Here is a 16,137-nt window from a genome sequence, read left to right as displayed (position 1 = left end):
AAACATAACAGTGGCAATGATGAAGTTAAAAAATGAACCTGAGGCTACTGCCTACCTGTTGAAGTGCAGCACATTTTTTCTTCGGAAGGAGAGAAAGAGAGAGAGAGACGGTTGAGTTAAAAATGGCACAAAATGGAAAAAAATCAAATAAGTTGTACCAAGTGATAATAATAAATTAACAAAAAAGAAGAAATGGCTGGCTGCATCAAAAAGATAACAGTTAACTGGATGTGTAGTGAATGAACTCGGCAGTATTTTGAAGGAAGTGAAATAGTCAATGAGAAATGACTGCCAGTGTTGTGAAGTGCAATAGATGGAAAAACATACAGTTTGCTTAGAAGTTTAACAGCTCCAACCAAACCAGCCAAAATGAACTTTGCTGATATCGTGAACTTGATGCAGGAACATGTAGAACTGAGACCATTGATGATTGTAGAATGCTTTAGGTTTCATAATTGCAATCAAAAGGAGGGGAAGTCCATTTCAGCTTATGTGGCTGAATGGAAGAAATTGTCCAAGCATTGTCGGTTCAGAGATGGGTTTAATGATGCACTGAGAGATCGTATAGTTTGTGGAATCTTGCAAGAAACAATTCAAAAACAGCTCCTGACTAAAGCAGAGCGCACATTTAAATGATCAATTGAAAATAGCTATATTAATGGAAACAGCAGCCAGAGGTGCAATTGAGATGCAGTCAGGAATGAAAAAGAGCATGAATGAAATTGCAATATCTAAGCAGAGTCCTGCCTGGCTGAACAAATTGTGAAAATATTGTGGCAGGGGCCCACATACACGAGACCAATGCTGACTTAAAGCTGAAATTTACAGAAATTGCAACAAAGTAGGATACATAGTAAGAACATGTTGGGCATAAAAAATAAATGGACTGCACAGGGGATAGAAAAAGATAAAAAGTCAAGTTGCAGTTTTAACAAGAGCACTAATCAGAATGCTGTTGATGAAAATCTGATAATGATGAGAGTGACACAGAACTGAGTAGTCTTGAGATTTATGATGTGAAAACTAACAAGGGACAAGCAATATGGCTTACTCTAGAAGTGAACAGCAAATTAATTAAAATGGAATTTGACACAACCTCGGCTGTTTCAGTCATTACACAAAATAAGTTTGAACAGCATTTCAAATACCTCACAGTGCTTAAATCTTTAGGCCTGAATGAGACTATTTAAAATTTACAATGCTGTGGATGTCTTTATAGCTGTTGGATACATTACTATGCAAAAGTCTTATCCACCCTGTACCTTTTCTTTTAAATGTTTATTTTTTGTGTTCTGCATTTTGTCAGTAGGTAAAAAGCAAAATTTAGCTTTCCAAATATTTATTTTCCAAAATATTAAATGTTTCAGAGACGTTTTAGCATTTCATTAAATAAAGTAACATATAAAGTAAAAGTCCAATCACAAACAAGGGAAAATCTGCAGATGCTGGAAATCCAAACAACACACACAAAATGCTGGAGGAACTCAGCAGGCCAGGCAGCATCTATGGAAAAGAGTACAGTTGATGTTTCAGGCCGAGACCATTCAGCAGGTCCACTTTGCGAATAAAAATTTGATTACTTTGTAAGCATATGGCCCAATGCACGATTAAACAAAGACAACAGACAGGTGATAATGATCAAGGACTGAATGAACTAAACTGATTAACTGAAACAGAAATGATGTAGAAGGAATCAAACTGGGCAAAGGACAAACAAACTAAAAGATGAGGGTGTGGCAGATGTGACATTTTAACCTTCAAATGATCAATTATTACACCAGGGCAAGAGTGAGCACAGCAACAAGACTCAAGGTGGTCATACTGCATCAGCAAGGTTGCTCCCAAGCAGAAATTTTGTGGCAGACAGAAGTTTCAAGATTTGCTGTCCAAGCTCTTCTGAAGGAATAAAAAGAAATTGAGGACCAGAAACACAGTGGTTGGCCATGGAAACTGAGTGCAGCAAATGAGAGATACATCAGACTGATGCCCCTTCTAAATCAGAAGAAGTCCATCACTCTGTTCAGCTCTGAACTCACAGAAACCACTGGAACCCAAGTACACCCTTCAACGGTTCAGAGAAGTCTTGACAGCAGAGGATTTCATGGAAGAGTTGCTGCCAAAAAGCCTTTCACCCAAGTGAAAACAAAGTTACCTATGCACAAATATACAAGGACTGGGGCACTGAGTAATGGCAATGAATGTTCTGAACTGACAAGACACAAAATTTGAAATTATTGCTGTTTATTCGTAGAAGAGCTGGAGAGCTACCTGAATGAGAATCTGCAGCCAACATTGAAGCATGGCAGAGGTTACCTGTAGGCTAGGGACTTATTTCCACAACTGGAGTTGGTGATCTGGTCAGAATTAATGGAATCCTCAATGCTGAGAAGTACAATCAGATTCTCATCCATTACGCAATACTTCAGGGAGGTGTCTGATTGGTCCCAAGTTCATTTGGCAGCAGGACAATGACCCTAAACACATGACCAAGGTCATAAAGAACTACCTTCAGTGAAGAGAGGGACAAGGAGTTCTGCAATAGATGTATGGCATCCACAGAGCCCTGATCTCAAAATATCGAGGCTGTCTGGGATCACCTGGAGAGACAGGAGCAAGCAAGACAGTGAAACTCTATAGAAGAACTGTGGCAAATTCTCCAAGATTATTGGAATAACATATCAGTCGATGACAGTTTTACCTAAGAGTTTTAAAGGCAAAGTGCGGTCATACCAAATATTGATTTGATTTAATTTTTTTTTACTGTTTATTGGTCTTCATAGTAATTTTTTTTTGTTGAAACTTCTCATTTCATTATTTTTGAAAGCATCTTCACTTTACAGAATTTTTAACACTGACACACCAACACTAAACTGATTCCACAACCTATGGATTCACTTTTAAGGACTCTACAATTCTTTTCTTTTTGTATTCACCTGGTTTGTTTCTTAGTAGTATCCTGATAATCCACTTCTGCACCCTCCACATCCTTTCACAGAGTCATAGAGTCAAAGGAAAGAACAGAGCAGAAACAGGCCCTTTGGCCTATTTAGTCAGTGCTGAACTATTTAAACTGCCTAGTCCCATTGACCTGTGCCCAGACCATAGCCATCCATACCACTCCTATCCTTGTACCTGTCTAAACTTCTCTTAAATGCTGAAACCAAGCTTGCACGCATCGCTTGTGCTGGCAGCTCATCCCACACTCTCATGGTCCTCTGAATGAAGAAGTTTCCCCTCATGTTCCCCTTAAATTTTTCACCTTTCAACCTTAACCCATGATCTCTGGTTGTATTTCCACCCAACCTCAGTGGAGAAAGCCTGCTTGCATTTACCCTATCTATGCCCCTCATAATTCTATGAATCTTCCTTCGATCTTCTACGTTCTAAGAAATGAAGTCCTAACCTATTCCATCTTTCCTCATGACTCAGGTCTTTGAGTTCCAGCAACATCCTTGTAAATTTTCTCTGTACTTGTTCAATCTTTCCTGTAGGTAGCTGACCAAAACTGCACACCCACAACACTTCAAATTAGTCCTCACCAAATTTGTCTTATACGATTTCAACATATATCCCATCTCCTGTACTCAATTATGAAGGCCAATGTGCCAAAAGCTTTTTTTTTAAAGACTCTAGCTACCTGTGCTGCCACTTTCGTTAAATTATTGAGTTGTATTCCAAGATCCCTTTGTTCTACCACACTTTTCAGTACCCTATTGTTCACCGTGTGAGATCTAACCTGATTTGTCGTACTGAAGTGCAACACTTCGCACTGGTCTGCGTTAAATCCCATCTGTCATTTCTCAGCACATTTTTCCAGTTGGTCCAGATCCCACTGCAAGCTCTGATAGTCTTACTCGCTCTTCACTGCACTCTTAATCTTGACGTCATGTGCAAATTTGATGATCCAGTTAACTAAAATTATCATTCAGATCATTGATACAGATGAAAAACAACCCAATACTGATCCTTATGACACTCCACTAGTCCCAGGCCTCCAGTCAGAGAGGCAACCATCTCCTACCATTCTGTGGCTTCTCACACAAAGCCAATATCTAATCCAATTACTATCTTGTCTTGAATGCCAAGCGACTGAATCTTCCTGACCAACCTCCCACACAGGACCTTGTCAAATGCCTTCTATGTGGACAATATCCACTGCCTTGCCTTCATCAAATTTCCTGGTAACTTCCTCTAAAGAATTGTATAAAATTGATTAGACATGACCTATCATGCACAGCCATGTTAACTATCCCTAAATAGTCTCTGTCTATCCAAATATTTATATGTCCGATCCCTTGGAATACCTTCCAATAACTTTTCCATTAATGATGTCAGGCTCACCAGCCTATAATTTCCTGCTTTATTTTTAGAGCCTTTCTTAAACAGTGGAACAAAATTGGCTATTTCCAACCCTCCCTGATCCTTGTTGCAAGGATGATTTACATTTTTCTGATAGGACCCCTGTGACTTCTGCACTTGCCTCCCACAGGGTCCAAGTGAACACCTTGTTAAGCCCAGAGGATTTAGCCACCCTAATTTGCCCCAAGGCAACAAAACTCCTCATCTTCTGTAATCTGTATAGGGTTCTTGACTTTGCCACTGAACTACCTCCCTTCCATCAACTCTCTGTCTGTCTCCTGAGTAACTACAGAGACAAAAAATCCATTTAAGATTCCCCCCCAATCTCTTTTGACTACACACACAGCTTAACATTTTATTTTCCAGAGGAACAATTTTGAACCCTTGCAATCTTTTTGCTCTTAACATATCTGTAATGTCCCTTAGGATTTTCCTTCAGCTTGTCTGCTAGGGCAACCTCATGCTTTCTTCTAGCACTCCTGATTTCTTTCTGAAGTGTTCTCTTGCATTTCTTATACTCCATTAGTATCTCATTTGTTCCTACCTGCCTATACCTGCTATGCACCAGCTTTTTATTCTTAACCAAGGCTTCAATATCTCTTTAAAACCAAGGTTCTCTATTTCCATAATGGGATGACCAAAAGTGAGTGCAATATTCCAGATACAGCCTAACCAGAGTTTTATAATTTGGCAACATAACTTCCTGATTTGTGAAACCATTGCCTCAACCAAGAAGGTTAAGCAGGCTACACACTGTATTTATCAGTCTGTTAACTTCTGTGGCGTCTTTCAGTGAGTATAGACCTGTATCTGATGATCCCTGTTTGCATCAAACACTGCAGATGATGGAATTTGATCAGAGGAAAGTGGAGCATGTGAGCAAATCAGGGAAGTGTGGAGGACTGATAGGACTGATGTGGAGGAAGAGAACCAGTGGAAGAAGTGTGTGGGTGATGGACAGATGGAATGGATGGAAGAGGGATGGACAAGGCTACCTCTTTGCTGAGAATCTGAACTCTGTAAAAAAATGGCCTTCTAGAACACCTAGTAGCAAGCATCTGAATTCTCCTCTTTATTCCCTCATGTCTGTCCTCAGAGTCCTCCATTGCCAGGGTGAGGTTAAATGCAGCCAAGGAATATAACCTCATACTCAGCCTGGCCTAAACATTAAATTCTCCAATCTCATGTTTTCCCCCTTTCTCCCTCTTCCTGATCTACCCAGTTCATCCCATACCCATCCTATGCACCCCTTCACCTTTTCTTCCCCTCTCATCTACCCACTTCATCCATCTATCACCCACACTGAGTCTCCTCCCCATCACTGTTCCCATCTCCCTGATCTGATTCAATGCTTCTTTCCCCCTGCAATCAGATTCCATCACTGCTGCCTTCACCTATGGAAGTTCAAAGTTCAAAGTAAATTCATTATTATAAGTGCACATTATGTCACCATACACAACCCTGAGATTAATTTTCTTGTAGAACAAAGAAATACAATAGAATCAAGGAAAAACAAGCAAGAAGACTGACAAAGGAAGACAAACTGTGCAAATATAATAATAATAATAATAATAATAATAATAATAAATAGTAACTAAATGATACAAGAACACAAGTTGTGGAGTCCTTGAAAGTGAGTCAGTAGGTTGTGGAATCAGTTCACTGTTGTGGTGAGTAAGATTATCCAGCTTAATGACTGAACTTTTCCTAAACCTGTTGGTGTGGGACATTCCGGCCCTGTTATTATTCCCGCTCTTCCCTCCTCTGCCTGTTTCTCACTGCCTCCTCATCCAGATTCGACTATCACCTATCAAGTCTTGCCCCAACCTTTCCTTCCTCCTTTTTATCCTGGCTCCCTTCCCTCTATCTTTCAGTCTCAATCTGAAACCACCTTCCACAGCTGTGTCCTGACCCACTGAGTTCCTCTACCATGATGTTTGTTGCTCCAGATTCCAGTATTTGTAGCCACAGCAATCTATCCATCTGGGAAATCCTCATTGTAGGAGGTTGAATATAAGACCCATGCACATGAACAAAACCACCCTTAATGGCATATAGCTCTTATTCCTGTATTTCAACCTATTACGGCCATGCTATCATTTTCCTTATTATTAGGGAATGTAGGAATACAAGTAACTCACTGTGACTTCTACTGTTATAGACCAGTTTATAACCATAATTGGTTTACAGTGACAGAAGCCACAGAGTGTCTTAAAGAAAAGAATATTAATGAATTGTAAAGAAAAGCATTCTACTTTAGAAACATAGGAGCATAGAAAACCTACAATACAGGCCCTTCGGCCCACAATGCTGTGCCGAACATGTACTTACTTTAGAAATTACCTAGGGTTACCCATAGGCCTCTGTTTTTCTGAGCTCCATGTACCTGTCCGGGAGACTCTTAAAAGATCCTATGATATCCGCCTTAACCACCGTCACCTGTACCCAACTTTCCAATCTGACCCGGCACTAAAATCAGTAAAACATAAGCTCAATCCGCCCAGGCCCTACTGCCTCAATTCTGCTTGTACACGCCACACTGCAGCCATCCTGCAATTATAGACCGCATCACACAGAAAATAAAGATAAAGAATTATTCTGAAGTTATAATAACACTTCCTTAAAATTGTGAAGGAAGAAATATACATCCCAGATCTATTATCATGACAGTTTTACGTAGTGTAACATAGGATCGTATTGTGACAGATGCCACATTTTAGATATGACTTTTTATTGTGCTAATGTATATATAACTGGAAAGTAGCATTACATAGATCATAGAACATAGACATTTACAGCACAATGTTGTGCTGAACATGTAACCTACTTTAGAAACTGCCTAAAATTATTCTGCCACATGGCCCTCTAGTTTTCTAAGCTTCATGTACCTATCTAAGAGTCTCTTAAAAGACCCTATTGTATCCGGTTTCACCACTGCTGCTGGCAGTGCATTCCACGCACTCACCACTCTCTGTGTAAAAAAACTTACCCCTGACATCTCTTCTGTACCTATTTCCAAGCACCATAAAACTGTGCCCCCTCATGTTAGCCATTTTAGCCTTGGGAAAAAGCCTCTAGCTATCTCCATGATCAATGTCTCTCATCACCTCATGCACTTCTATCAGGTCACATTTCATCCTCTGTCGATCCAAGGAGAGAAGGCCGAGTTCACTCAACCTATTCTCATCAGGCATGTTCCCCAACCCAGGCAACATCCTTATAAATCTGCTCTGCACTCTTTCTATAGTATCCACATCCTTCCTGTAGTGAGGTGACCAGAACTGAATGCAGGACTCCAAGTTGGGTCTGACCAGAGTCCTATATAACTGTAATATTATCTCTCGGCTCTTAAATTCATTCCCATGACTGATGAAGACCAATGCACCCTATGCCTTCTTAACCACAGAGTCAACCTGTGCAACAGCTTTGAGTGTCCTAAGGAGTAGGACCCCAAGATCCCTCTGATCCTCCGCACTGCCAAGAGTCTTACCATTAATATTATATTCTGCCATCATCTTTGACCTACTTTATTAAATTCTATAGCTTATTTTGACCATATTTAATGCCTCAACTGTAACCAAATCCTTTGTTGTTGAGACATAAATACAGTTTTGTTTCAACATATGTTTCAACAGCTGTTTCTGTTTTGATAATAACATTGATCTATTTGATCCTTCATGGCAATCAACGATCCAATTCTTGTCCAGGCACAATTATATACATGTAAGTGTATCATTGTTAGATCTGCAGTTCCTAAAATCATTGTCCAACAAACAAAAGCAAAGCCCTTTTGCTGGTGAGATCAGGCAGAGGACAAACATTTCCAAGAACGAGACCTCTCCTTCTCCATAATTATGTTGAAACTAATGGCATAATGATCACTAGATGCAAAGCGTTCCCCTATACAAAATTCAGCCACCTGCCTGTTTCATTTCTTAATAGGTGACCTAGTACCGCACTTTATGTACTGATTAAGGAAAATTTCTTGAACCCATTTGACAAACTCTTTCCTATCCAGCCCTTTTACAGTATGGGAGTCCCAGTCAATATGTGGAAAGTTCAAAACAACTACTATCACAACCTTATGATTCTGGCAACAGTCTGCGATATCTTTACAAATTTACTCCTCTAAATCCCGTGGGCTGTTGGGTGATATATAATCTCATTAACATTGTCATCCCTGTTTTATTCCTCAATACCATTCATATAGACTCAGAAGACGAGCTCTCCATTCTGTCCTGTCTGAATATTACCATGACATTTTCCCTGCCACCCCTCCTCCTTTAATCTCTCCCACTCTATCACATCTAAAACAATGCAACCCTGGAACATTGAACTACCAGCCCTATCCCTCCTGAAACCAAGTTTCACTAATGGCTACGTTAACATAGTTCCATGTGTTGATCCATACCCTGAGCTCATCCACCTTTCTGACGATACTCCTTGTACTGAAATACACACAACTCAGAACATTAGTTCCACCTTGCTCAATCTTCCGATTCCTAACTTGGCATGTAGCCTTAACATCTTTCCTCTCAACTACTCCACCATCTACTCTGGCACTCTGGTTCCCATCCACCTGCAACTCTAGTTTAACTCTAGTTGCTGCAGTAGCAAACCTTTGGCAAGGATATTAGTTCCCCCTCTAATTCAGAAGCAAATTTCCCTTCTGTACAGGTACCACATTCTCTGGAAGAGAGTCCAATGATCCACAACATCTGAAGACCGCTTTCTGGCACCATCTTCTTAGTCACATGTTGAACTGTATACTCTTCCAGCTTCTGGCCTCGCTAGCATGTGGCATGGGTAGCAATTCTGTGATCACATCCCTGTCCTTTAACATAGCACCTAACTGCCTGAACTCCGTTTGCACCCGGCAGGATGAATGAACAACAAATATGCAAAAGACAACAAACCATGCAAACACAGAAGAAAAAAATAAGTAACAATAATAAATTGAGTAAGCAATAACTATCAAGAACATGAGATGAAGAATCCTTGAAAGTGAGCCCATAGGTTGTGGGAACAGTTCGGTGATGGACTGAGTGAGCTGAATGAAGTTATTCCCTCTGTTTCAAGAGCCTGATAGTTGACGGGTAATAACCTGTCCGTGTGAGTCTAGAGGTTCCCATGTCACTTTCCTGATGGCAGCAGTGAGAGGAGAGCATGGCCTGAGCGGTGGGGGTCCTTGATGAGGGATGCTGCTTTCCTGCGACAACGTTCCATGTAGATGTCCTCAATGGTCAGGAGAGCTTTATTCTTGATGGAATGGGTCATACCTAGGGGAAAGGCCCCACAGTACTCTGCATTGGCCGCATATCCTTTTTCACCCTCCTAACAGGTACCCCGTTACTTGTGTTCTGCACCTTAGATGTAACTACCTCTCTGTAAATTCTGCCAGTCAACCCCTCAGCCTCCAAATGAGCTTGAGTTCATTCAGTTCCAGCTCCAATGCTTTATCATGGTCAGAAAGAGGCTGCACCTGGATGCACTTCTTGCAGGTGTAGTTGTCAGGGACACTGGAGGTCTCCCTGCCTTCGCACGTTCTGCAAGAGGAGCATACGGATTTCCTGCCTGGCATCCCCAATGCTCTATAAGAAAGAAAGAAAAATTACCTGAAAAAATCTACCTACAGACTCCACCTCTCTTCGCCAAAGCCTCTAAGAGCCACAACCTGAATCTCCCCACTCTAACACTGGCCTGCTCCTACAATGGCTGCTCCACTTAAACCTAACTTCATTTTTTTGAACCCTGCCAGGTACCTAATTATATATAATACATGTCACCTTGAGAACTGTGGCACACAGAATATCCTGACTGCCCCTGCTCCCTTCTTTGCTACTCTCTGTCCCACTGCACAATCCAATAGCTCATCAGGAACTTCGGTGTGTGGAATTCACTATCTGCAATCTACACCTGCAATCCTCCAAGGCTAATCTTTTCAGGATCCCTGAGCTTTCTTGTGTGGCATAAAACATTTTCCACAAATTATCAAAGACAATGCCTTCGCCTTCTCCTCCCTAGTATCAAATGCACTTGAAGGTAAATATGAAATTAGTAAGCAGCCTCCTGAATGCACACTGGCCACTGCATTAATCCATAACAGTTGTTCTCATGGGAATGTGGTTCAGAACCAGCTACAGCCCTCACAGCAAAGTCTTTCCATAATGTGGGCAACAGCTGAAAGAGAAGGTGGGATAAAGTGGCAGGAAAAGTCAAACCCACTAGATTGATGGAAGATACTTTGACAGTCAAATAAACCCCAAAGTTCTGTACTGTCTAATTTATGAAATGCTTAGAAACACTTTGCAAGTTTTTGAATGCTCTAGATTTTCAGAAAATTCAGAAATACTGTATAAATAATTTGTAAAATAAATCACTTTATAAAATCTGAAAATATTAAAAACATCTAAAACATTTTAATCACATGTAAAGCAATTATAAATATTTAAATTTGTTCAAAGCAACTTAAAATAAATGCATTTACCTAATATTTACCTTTGCTTCTGGGAGTCATTTCCCCTCCATTGAATTGAATAGTAGAGCACTACTGCTTATGGTCTAGCCGAATGAAAGGTGTTAGATTCCCCACCATATGTATTGGAAATTGCCTCACCTTCTCACTCTCATGTTGAATTCTATGGAAGTCCTGTATCCAAGTGTACTCAGGGAAAAAAGGCAATGAAGCTAGAAAGTTTGAATCTGTATTCCTTGAAATCTAGAAAAATCTGGGGAGACCTTATTCAAACACTTAAGCTTCTAAGGAGGCCTGATGTTGAGATGTTTTCATGAGTTGGAGCCACTAACAAAGAGACATAGCTTCCAAAAAAAAGTGCCAGTCATTTTAAACCAATGTACATAGAAGTTTCTTTCTTAGGAAGTAGTGAACCTGGAATTCTTTGTCTCCAAGGATGTGGGAGATCAGAATATGAGAATATGTGGAAGTCTTGGGCACATGTTAGGTGAAGATTGTTTCAAAAATATTGAAATGAAAAGTTTCTAAATTTCAAAAAAAAAATACACTATAAAGGGCAGTGAGCAGTAAAAATCTAAATCAAATCAAGAGTTGGCGTGACTACCCTTTGCCTTTAAAATTGCATCAATTCTCTTAGGTACAATGCCATGCAGTTTTATAAGAAAATCAGGGGAAGGTTTTTCCCAGCACCTTGGAGAACTTGCCACAGTTCTTCTGCAGACTTTGACTATTTCACTTGTTTCTGTCTCTCCAGGTAATCCCAGACAGCCTCGATGATGTTGAGATCAAGGACCTGTGGAGGCCGTACCATCTGAAACCATATAAAAATTCTAGGGTGCCTAAGACTTTTGTACAGTACTGTAGATAAGAAGTGAGAAAAAAGATTATATTTAAAAGGCTGAGGAATTTGAAGTTTGAATCTGAAGGGGAACAGTCACCGGAGAAGAACTGAGGCCTGTATAAATCAACCACGATCATGTTGCCCAGCAGGACAAGGCCATGAGGTCTGGTGACTTTTCCTGCTCCTATTTTTTTGCATCGTTTTCTTGTGCTCTTGAGTGGCTGACTGCAACTTTGGTTTTTCCACATATACATTGAAATCCTAAAGTTGATGGCATTTACTTAAAAGCAATGTTATTCTTCAAAATGATAAATGCTATTAGTTTGTGGAAAATCTTGATCATCTACCTTCGTAGCAATATTGCTAGTCATGTAAAATGGCAGTTGATACATGCCATCTACCGTCAAAAGCTAAAGTAAGATTTATGGTTCATGTGTTTTTAAGCAATCAAAAATGATGCATGAAATAACTAATGTTGCACAGCACTTACATACTTTAGTACTTAATTATGGGAGAGACTGCAAGTATGCTGTAATAAAATATTAATATCAAATAGGCTTTTTAATTGCTTTAAATACGTAGTGATTATTTTTGTAAATTTAGTTATTTGCTTCATTTCCAGTTGGTTACCAGTGGTTAAAACTGACAATAAAACATCACTCGAACAGATTATCTATTCTAAATTAACTGCATTTATGCCATATGATCCTGTACATTATTTGCACCCATTGATTTGCCAAACAATTGATTACTATAACCAGCCAATATTGTGACCTGGATTTTGTGGTTACAATAATTGCAGCATTCACTATCACCACATGTGAAACCGATTGCAACTTGGGGAGTGCATTTTACATAAAAATCCTAAAAAATGTCTCACAGTTTCTTCACGTGCTACAGAGTTTTGCAGTTTTCTCCAAAGTAATCAAGGTTGCAAATCGATTTGACAAAAAAGGTCTTTTTAAGCTATCCTCATGGTAAAAATCCTTGAAAGTGCTTGAAAGTTGTTTCATAAAGTGCACTGAAACTTTCAGTACTGTACTGAGCCATAATTAATACTTAAGCAAATCTCTAGCACTAGGAAACTAATCTTGGTTGAGCATCTCAAATTATAATGTATATAAATGAACATAATTATTTTTTTAACAAACAACTTTTCTCATGATAATTCAGCTTCTATTTATATCATTTGCACAAATTGAAGCTTTATTTTGTGCTTTCCAAAACTTTTTTGTAATATGGCTAAATAGTTGTTTTCTTCCTGTTCCATGAGTGATATTTAACGAGACAGGCTTCTCAGCCTGATTGATAGCTTATCTGTCCCACAAAATCTCTTGAAGTGAAGCTTGATAGCAAGCAACATATAAAAAAGGGTAAGTCCGCCCTGTGTGGAGATAGCTGAATCTTTGTGACAGCTCTTTTAATACTAGTGCCTACTTTAATGCTAACCCTATTAAATGTGAGAAAAGAAGTAAAAAATGTTAGGAATAGAAGGAAGTTTCCACAAATGTTCGTCACCATCATCATTATGTGCCGTGTTGCATGACATTGGTAATCACGGTCCTATGACCATGATTGTTCCTGGCAAATTTTTCTACAGAATTTCTTTGCCATTGCCTTCATCTGGGCAGTGCTTTTACTAGACGGGTGACCCCAGCCACTATCAATAGTCTTCAGAGATTGTCCATCTGGCATCCGTGGTCGCATAACCAGGACTTGTGATATGCATGAACTGCTCAAATGACCAGCCACCACCCGTTCCCATGGCTTCACGTGTCCCTGTTCAGGGGACACCTTGCCCAAGAGTGACCTGGAGTCTTGTGGAGGGAAGGTGCACTTTGCACCTCCTTTGGTAGAAACTTATCTCCACCCTGCCACCCAGCCACAAATGCTATGCCACAAATTTGTTCTGTTCTGCATGGACTTCAAACTTGAGATAATGTTCACTGATTGAATTTCCTGGGGCTTATGGAAACTCCTGCTTAACAGTATAGTTATATCTTAGTGTTTTTGATGGTTAAGTGGGGACGGTAGTGGAGGGCAGTGGTGGGTGGAACAATGAAATAAATGTTTCTTTCCCCACGATTTTAGTAGGGATACCAGGTGAGTCTAAAGTGTCATTCACTTCCCACTTGGGGCATAGAAGGAATTCCACCAAAATGAGTAAATATGCCTTTGTTCTTCATTCATTAGTGGTCCCAGATATGCCTTTCCATTCTGAAAATTCTCAATATAACTAAAGCCTTAAAATAGCAAGTTACATACATTGTTGCTTAATTCTATTCTATCAATACCATTCACCAGTCGTAAGTATAGGAGAGAACTGTCATTTATTTTAGTTTAACTTGTGTACTTTTTAAAAATCACTGCAGGGAAATATAAATGGGGGATGTGTACTCTAAAATGTTTGAAATGCTTCAAAGACATTACAAAGTGTATCCATTAGAAAATTGATTTAAGGGGTCAGAAATACTCACATATTCATAATAATTTTGCTGTGCAGAAATGTTTTAGTTTCAGTTACTTGTTTGATAGCTTACCATTTGTGGGAGTTGGATGTCAGCGAGGCTGTTAATAAGGGCCTGACTCAGACCAGCTAATTCCTTTAACAAACTCTCATTGTGCTGCTCAATTAGTTTATTCTCCTCCTCAATTGTTTTCAAATTGCTCTCCATGGAAGTAATCTAAAATTTAGAAATAATTTTTCTTTAATTACATAATGGGCGCTTTACAAATTTCACAGAAATACAGCTTTGATTTATTATTGACAATGTAGCACTAAGAATTTTGCAGTTGGTAAACTACAGAACTAGACGTTGACTATGTTAATGTGAGTATCAGCTAAACCATAAAGCTGTATTATTTAGTCAACACTGTGGAAACATAACTGGAAAAATAAAAGTCAGCCATTATAAGAAGACAATCAATGTCACAGCACTGCATAAGGTGGCTGAAAATGTAGTGAAGTATAGCATATCCATGTCTTCAGATGAAATACTTCCATTGTTCCTGCAAAATGCAGCTCATGTACTGGCTGATGTTTACCTGTGTCTGAAGTTTTATCATATCTGCTTCCATTTTTAAATTTGATTCATTCAGCTCCTTAATTTCATCATCCAAATGATTGATCTCCTCATTGTTTTCAGCTCCTACAGAAAATAAAGGCAGTACATTTATCTATGTGGTCGGTGCCTGCAGATGGCGTACAATTTCTATGGCAAATGTTGTTTAGAAATTCATCCCTGTTCAGTCGCATTAAACACATTATATAAAGCAACAGCTGTGCGATCGACCTCCTCAGCTTCTGAATGCACACTTATTACCATATAATGTGTTTATATGATGAGTACTCTTGACCAAGGATGAATTGTTATTGGTAAGGCAACTTATAGACTTTACTGTGTGGAAATCTCTGAATGTGCATGGTAGTTTGAAGGTCCTTTCATCTGCATGTGTATTCCACCATGTGAAGTGATTGCCTTCAGTGATTAAGTTGCTTATATTTTGACCTAACGAAGACATACATACTAAACTTATGACTCTTTTGACTCTATTTTCTTAATGTATTTTGATGGAACACAATTCAGGGAATGGCCAACTCCAGCTGAATCTTTCCAGTAGTGATTAAATCCAGGTTGCAGTGAAAGATGATTTCTGAGTGACCCAGGCAATAGAAGAATAACTCAGGCTGTTTGAAAATAGCAATAGTCTACTCAATGACACTGTGAAAGGCAGCATAACCTTTTATTCTTATATGGCAATTATCATGACCATTCTCTGGGATTTTATGAATGTTCACTTCTTGAGTGACAGCTTCAGGTGGTTTTTGAAAGAATATTGTGTAATTTGTTCTCAACACTGACTTGTTCACTGAAAAAATAAAAACATACAGAATGGACCATTCTTTTATGGCAATTATCATGAGCACTCTCTGGGTTTTTAGGTGTTGGTCATCATTATGTTCTGCCCATGAGGGAGTCATATCCTGTTCAGTTCTCAAGTACTTCGGGATTCCTTAAGGGTTTTTAGTTAAGGCCAATAGTTCCTTGTTTCTGGGAATACTGATTTCTTAGAAAATCCTTTCCCTGCTGCTTTCTCCTTGAGTCTGGAGCTTTCGTGATCTCCCTCATGCATGGTGGACTATAATCTACGTGATGCAACTTGTGTGTCCAGCACCAACCTGGAGAAAGCTAGAGGCACAGAAATTTATCGCAACTCTTATTACTTTAGGTTGTTATGAACAATGGAGCATTAGCCTACTATATAGCTGAAGGTGTGATTAAAGATCTCCCTGGAGAAGAAAGAAGTCCACAACTGTTGCTCTTCTATCTTTGATGTGGAGAAAATGTTTCTAGAGAACCCATATGTTAAGGTCTTCTTCTCTCCCTTACTTTATCTCTCCTTCTTTCATTGTGCCACTCTGGCCCATAGTTCCTTTCCTTCTCTACTCTCTTATTCTGCA

At 39.4% G+C, this 16,137-nt stretch overlaps 1 protein-coding gene across 2 annotated transcripts in view; it reads right to left on the bottom strand.

Moving 5' to 3' along the window:
• Positions 1–16,137, bottom strand: part of st18 (ST18 C2H2C-type zinc finger transcription factor) — a 188,604-nt gene that overhangs the window by 12,827 nt on the left and 159,640 nt on the right. The window contains exons 20-21 of one of the 2 annotated variants that reach the window (XM_073042528.1): positions 14,721–14,824; positions 14,216–14,359 (exon numbers count right to left, since the gene is read on the bottom strand). In XM_073042528.1, the coding sequence (XP_072898629.1) occupies positions 14,216–14,359; positions 14,721–14,824 (248 nt within the window). The remainder of the gene's footprint in view (positions 1–14,215; positions 14,360–14,720; positions 14,825–16,137) is intronic. The other variant, XM_073042539.1, reaches the window with a different exon arrangement.

The sequence above is a fragment of the Hemitrygon akajei genome, chromosome 1 (assembly GCF_048418815.1).
Source record: "Hemitrygon akajei chromosome 1, sHemAka1.3, whole genome shotgun sequence".
Classification (NCBI taxonomy): domain Eukaryota; kingdom Metazoa; phylum Chordata; class Chondrichthyes; order Myliobatiformes; family Dasyatidae; genus Hemitrygon; species Hemitrygon akajei.
This window is presented reverse-complemented; position numbering and strand designations above follow the sequence as displayed.